Source organism: Clupea harengus, chromosome 6 (genome assembly GCF_900700415.2).
Source record: "Clupea harengus chromosome 6, Ch_v2.0.2, whole genome shotgun sequence".
Classification (NCBI taxonomy): Eukaryota; Metazoa; Chordata; class Actinopteri; order Clupeiformes; family Clupeidae; genus Clupea; species Clupea harengus.
The window spans coordinates 5,374,703-5,381,128 of record NC_045157.1 but is presented as its reverse complement, the minus strand read 5'-3'; the positions used below and the strand labels follow the sequence as shown (position 1 = coordinate 5,381,128).

The following is a 6,426-nucleotide window of genomic DNA, read 5'->3' as shown; positions in this document are numbered from 1 at the left end:
CCACAAAGAGCGGTTACTGAGTGATTTGCATGTTTTGCAAATCTTTCTAACAGTTTTGACTATCAGTCATGGAATCGTGCTAATGCATACATTTCTGTACTCCAAGGACGAGCTACAATTTGTTTGCTCATAAAAAGAAATATAAGATGCTTGAATGGTGACTTTTGTTACATGGTACATGAGGTAATGTGACATGAGATAGATAAGCTTTGGGATGATGTGAAATGGGACCACCAATCAACTCAGACTTGCAGAGACCAACTAAAGTGTTCTTGGACATTTCCTAACATGAAATAATATTTTTGAATTGGTCTGATGGGTAATGATCTGAATTTAAAGTCTGTTCAAAGCAAGTTCAAAGGAAAAGTCCAATGGCATACTGTATTCTGTTTCCATAAGCTTTCCATAGACATGCATCCACAACAAACATATCTAAAGCCTAAGCACTCTTTTCACCATCTGCAGCTTTGACCATTTCACATGTTGGCTAGATTTTTAGAGGTTATTTCTATTCATGACTGCAGTTCAATCTTGACGAGCATAAACTGGCATTTTGTATAAACGTAAGTTAACTGTACTTTATAGGCCTGGGTATTTTTGATTAAATTCAACAATACTTTTGTAATACATATTTCTAACTTTTTTGGGTTTTAAAATGTTCACTGTTCAATATGACCATTTACACTTTTTACGTTTCATGAAGTCGCTTACACAGGCTATTAAAATAGTGCCCCATATTTCAAAACAACCCCTATCTATTAGCCTACACCCCTTGTTTTCAGCTGGAGTGAACATGCCCACCAGTCACCCGGAAGCATGCACAATTCCCAAAGATGGCGGAGCAATGTCCAATGGCGATAGCTATGCGGCTAAGGAATCAGCTACAGACTGTTTACAAGCTTGATCCTTTAAGAAATGAGGTATGAAACTGGAGCTTTCAATTTAACCCGCTGTTCATTTTGGAGAGAATATCTCGACGCATTCGTAGTCTCGTATAAATATGGGTCGAGTCTGGAGCGCTCGCATGCTTGGCCGAGTGGTAGAGACGGGATGGATAGCGGACTCGCATTCGTTGTCTGCGCAGGCGTGAGTGTGGGAAGATTATAACTGCGTTGTTGTTCCTCATGTCAGTTGGCACATCAGAGAAGGCTTTCGTACAATTAACCCTTGAGCTGTAGACAAAAATTATGAAATCGTTTTCGAGTTTTAGCCAACAAACCAGATTCCAGACAGCCAGTATTTGCATTTGTAACCTCTTGTGTGGGCAGCAGTAGTGCAAACAATGTACACAGATCGTTTGTATGCGTGGGGTAGTCCGAATGGTTTACAAGTAATAGATAGTGAGCCAATATTCAAGTGCAAAAGCCAAAGCATTAAAATTCATTCAAAAGGCAAATAAAATGTGTACTCGCTATGTTCCACTACGCGTTTACGGGAAAGTTTAAACTGTGCTGGTAACTGTCGTTGAGTTTGCTAAGCAAATGAAAAGGCAGACGCAGCTGATGATTGCACCTGTCTCAGTTATTGAGATGCCTCACAAATCTGATTTGAGTAGCGTAATTTCACACTGAATCGGCTACATTGATTCTTATTTCTAGCTCAGTTTTTCAGGTAACAGAACATCTAGTTATAATGCAGAACATCTATAATGCGTTTTAGATGTCACATTACTGATGTAAAATTCAAGTGGAAGACATTGCCCAAAGTTTACTTTGCCTGTGTCACTTAAACGTAGCCTGGGTTATGCTGCGGGCGTTACTGCATGTTTAATATAATGGCATTTTATGTTATTACAGGAGGAAGTGAAATTGAAAATCAAAGACCTCAACGAGCATATTGTCTGCTACCTGTGCGCTGGCTACTTCATAGACGCAACGACAATAACAGAGTGCTTGCACACCTGTAAGTTCTTGGGGAAATGTCACCTGCATGACTGGTGGCCCACTTGTGTACATTGTTTTTCATGACCTACAGCGTTTGCACAAAATGTACCTCCTAGGTCAGTGAAATTAACTTAGAAGTCACTTAATGAATTGATGATCCATCCAGCAAATAAGCCATATGAGATTCTGGCTATGACATATTGTGGTCGCATGAGAAATTGGGTTAGTTGGGTATACTAACAGTTTATCAAGCAATGTAGCCACACACAGATTGCAAACATGCACAATGAGCTTAGTGTCGCCGTGCAAAGGTGATTGGCAAACATCTTGCATATATCATACATATCTCCCATTTGTTTACTTCAGAAGACTTAGACTACAGAATTGTGATTGAGTGAGTGAGGGTGGGTGGGTGAGTGAGAGAGAGTGTGAGAGAGTGAGTGTGTGTGAGAGAGAGAGAGAGAGAGAGAGAGAGAGTGTGTGTGTGTGTGTGTGCGAGAGAGAGAGTGTGTGTGTGTGAGAGAGAGAGTGTGTGAGCGAGAGTGAGAGAGTTTCAAATATTTCACACACAGACATTGGGAAGATTCCTGTTCACTTGTTATCCATTCAACCTGTGTCTTGTGTAGAATGGTTGTTGCAGGGGGGGCGAGGGTATCAGCATTAAATGAAAGCCCCCCTTTGGGCAACAGGCAGAATAGTTAAACACTGATCAGACTATGTGAAAGTGGGTTTATGAGATCCTGTAATTGTTGGAACACTATTGACACCGGAGACTCGTGTGGTCCCTGTAATGCCTGAAGACTAAATGCAATCAGACCTCTGGTGCAGTTGTGCAGTTCTTCAGTTTCATTCACCCCATGGATGTTTCATGTTGTTTTTATCTATTTTATTACAGTTTGTAAAAGCTGTATTGTGAAATACCTTCAGACCAGCAAGTATTGTCCAATGTGCAACATCAAAATTCACGAAACACAGCCTTTGCTAAATCTAAAGTTGGACCGAGTAATGCAAGATATCGTTTTCAAATTGGTTCCAGGACTGCAAGAAAGTGAGTACAGCAAAACCAGAGGTTACCTGTGTATGTTTTCAACTATCAATACTGGCCCTTCACTGTGGGCTTGAAAAACATAACGTATCTAGTTTAACTTCTTTCTATTTTTTATGTATGTTCTTGGAAGTAGGAGTTATTTGTGTTCTGCTCAAACAGGTGAAGACAGAAGAATAAAGGATTTCTATCAATCACGTGGCCTTGAAAGAATTATACAACCATGTGGAGATGGTAATGTAGTTACATTGTTGTTGATGATGGTGATGTTGTTGTTGTTGTTGTTGTTGTTGTTATCATCCACTGAATTATGTAATTGTTTGCTTTTTGTATGCAGACATAACTCCAGACCATGGCAGATTACCCTACACCAGCTTTGACCACTCCAAAGCTCATTTCTACAGATACGATGAACAGGTGTCCCTGTGTCTAGAGAGGCAAAGGTGAGCATTGTCATTTGATTACATTGCAGCCGTTGGTTTTTATTAAGGTGCTTATATCTGTGTTACAAGTTTTACTTTGAACTGTGTCAATTTACCCAACCTTCAACTCTAAGCTATTGCTGTCAAGAAAACATTGAACCACCATTGGCACTTTGCCTCAGTGTGCCAAAGGCTATAGCCAACAACACCCCAACAGGTCAAGCTAAAGGTGCCGTGCTAAGATATTGCTGTGTTGGAGTATAATTGAATCCTGTTTACAAGGACTGGATCCTCTACAAACTGACGAGTTGCTTATTCAGTAGTGTGAAACGTTAACCCTTCATTCCACCTGCTTGTTCCTTCACTGACAGCACAAACCACAGAAGTGATTCTCATAAGAGGATCCTAATTGCAATACTTTATGTTTGCTGTTAATATATAGAATACTGTGCAAAAGTTTTATGCATTTGTCTTGACAGTTATTTTATGCCGCTGTATTATATCTTGTGTCTGAATATTTATATTCTTATATATTCTTGAATATTCTTTTTTATGCACTTGCATGTTGTTGATTGATAAGTAAAAACTATTCGTATCATTTTGTACATATCCTCACTTTACAGCATAGTTTCAAACATGCCTAAAACATTTGCACAGTACTGTGAATCTCTAATCAATGAATAGGTTTGAGTAGCTGAACACCCACCCCTTCGCACAGCACAGGCTGGACTTGGTCCAAAATGCATGTCCTTCTGCACCAGAGAACTCCTACGGATGGACCCACAGGGCTCCGATAGAATGTTTTCACACCCAAACATTTACACAGCTGGATGGGTAGCAGTTTAGTTTTGACCCTTGTTCAATTATTAACTCCCCACATTTTTGTACACCATCTGTATGCTGTATGTGTTTTTCATGTCCTTGACTTTTTGGGGTTTGAGAGGACATAGTGGACACAGTGTAGAGAGTTGCAGTTCACTGATCAAGTCATTTCTTCCCTCCACAGTTCGTCTTACTCATCAAAGGATAAAAACAAATTAACCTTACAGGTATGGCACCTACTACAGTATTTGCACATTTAATTCTCCCAGGAAATGAATGTCCATCTTAACCGCTAAACATTTTATTGGCCAGTTCAGCTTCTTGTTTTTATTATTGTTTGTTTGTTTGTTTGTTTGTTTGTTTGTTTGTTTGCGTGTTGTGAATATGCTTCCACTGTCTTTGCAGAAGAAGTTTGTACGTTGTTCTGTCAGAGCAGAGGTCAGACACCTGAGGAAGGTGTTGTGTCATCGGCTCAACGTGGAGAAGCACCAGGTCTGTCAATCCCCTCTTGCTCAGGACATCAAACTACTCTGTCACTTAATTCATTTTCAATTCAATTCAATTCAATTCAATTCAATTCAATTTTATTTACATAGCGCCAGAACAATAAAATTGTCTCAAGGCATCTTCAGTGAGCGTATACGATGACATGACATCAGGCTTGTCTGTTACTTAAGGTGTCTTCAGTGAGAGTATACGATGACATCAGATACTCTGTTACTTAAGGGGTCCTCAGTGAGAGTATACACAGACATCAGGCTAGGCTACTTAAGGGGTCCTCAGTGAGAGTATACACAGCCTGATGCTAGTCTGTTATTTAATATATTCAGTGTATACAGTTACGGAAGACATTGGGCTACTCTGTTTTTTTAATATATCAGTATATATTTAATATATATCTTACTGAAGACATTGGGCTATTGGACAGAGGATTAGAGGTGGAATTCAATTCTAATCCAATAGACTTTTTGTCATATTCAAATAGCTCCACACGGCTGTCTGTTTTGTATGCTAAAAAAAGCTCCGATGTTGGTGCACAGTCCTGGCTCTGTAAACAGGACAGTTAGAGGCCTGGGCTGAGCCATTCACCACTCCAGCCACTTAACACACCAGGAACACAGAAGGGAGGGGTGTCATTTCATTGGCTGTTGAGCGGAAATATCAACAACCCTTTGGCAACACCACGTGCAGGACCTTTAAGACCCTGTGATACTTTTTTTTAGGATATCAGTGACATTGGGGTACTCTCTTAAGATAACAGTGTATACTCTTACTTCAGACATAGGGCTACTCTCTTAAGATACCAGTGTATACTCTTACTTATGAAATCTTATGAACTCATGAACTCTCACTGAAGACATCATTTCACACTCTTACATAGGATATCAGTGCATGCTGTTATTGTCACTGAAGACATCAGCGAATGTGGTGATGTGCTATTCGACACAGATTTAGTTTTGTTCTCTCGGATGCTTGAAATGCGCCGGAGCGTTAGCACCGTTACAGAAACAGAAAGTGTTTGTTGTTGGAGGTTCTCCATGCCAAGCCCCCCCCCCCCCCCCCCCCCCCCCCCCCCCTCTTCAACCCTCCCCCTCCAACTGCGTGGTCTTTGTTGTGCCGTAGGTCCAGATGTTGCTGAATAATGAGTCCCTTCCGGATCACATGACCATGAAACGACTGTGGCTCTCCTACTGGTTTGGCAAGGTACGGTAGACTCGCGTTGTGCCAATGATTTCATACCACATTCCTTTACACTTTTCAATTTGACGTCTCCCTTTGGGAAGTCATTTAGCAAGAGAACAGCACTCGTGTAGAGCCATGAATAGGTCCATCATTTTATGTACACACAGAACAACGGCCTGTCAGCTGGGCCCTGAGCAGGCATATGTGTTGGTGTGTGTATGTTGCTCTTGTGGGATTTTTATAAGAATGTGATTTTGAAGCAAGAGCTAAACTGTCATACTTTGTGTAAATTAAATGAGATATTTGTATTGAGATCATTCTAGATAAATTGACTATGTGATGAAGACAAACAAAAAATATTCTTCTCCTCATTTTCTGTGTTTCAGGCTCAACCCCTGGTTCTACACTACAGCATCAAGGACAAACGCACAAGATAGGACTTTTGTAATGGTTTCAAGAAATGTAAACGTTTTTTTTGTATTTGATATATTCTATTTTGATATTTTTGTGCGCTCACATTTTTTATTTTGTTGTTTGGTACTTTGGAAAATAAATTGAATTGTTTAAACTA

The 6,426-nt window shown here is 40.1% G+C and overlaps 1 protein-coding gene across 1 annotated transcript; it reads left to right on the top strand.

The window, feature by feature from the left end:
• Positions 1–308: 308 nt before the first annotated feature.
• Positions 309–6,426, top strand: pcgf1 (polycomb group ring finger 1). Its single transcript, XM_012820134.3, has 9 exons — positions 309–920; positions 1,797–1,902; positions 2,779–2,931; positions 3,091–3,162; positions 3,266–3,371; positions 4,357–4,399; positions 4,578–4,664; positions 5,796–5,876; positions 6,242–6,426. The coding sequence occupies exons 1-9, from the start codon at positions 834–836 to the stop codon at positions 6,290–6,292; spliced, it is 786 nt and encodes a 261-aa protein (XP_012675588.1). The 5' UTR covers positions 309–833; the 3' UTR covers positions 6,293–6,426.

Bases quoted from the DNA above. Each gene is read 5' to 3' on its own strand.
- pcgf1 (XM_012820134.3), top strand. From the start codon at position 834: ATGGCGGAGCAATGTCCAATGGCGATAGCTATGCGGCTAAGGAATCAG. The intron at 3,372-4,356 runs GTGAGCATTGTC...TTCCCTCCACAG, and splicing joins CTGTGTCTAGAGAGGCAAAG to TTCGTCTTACTCATCAAAGG. The intron at 4,400-4,577 runs GTATGGCACCTA...CTGTCTTTGCAG, and splicing joins AAAACAAATTAACCTTACAG to AAGAAGTTTGTACGTTGTTC.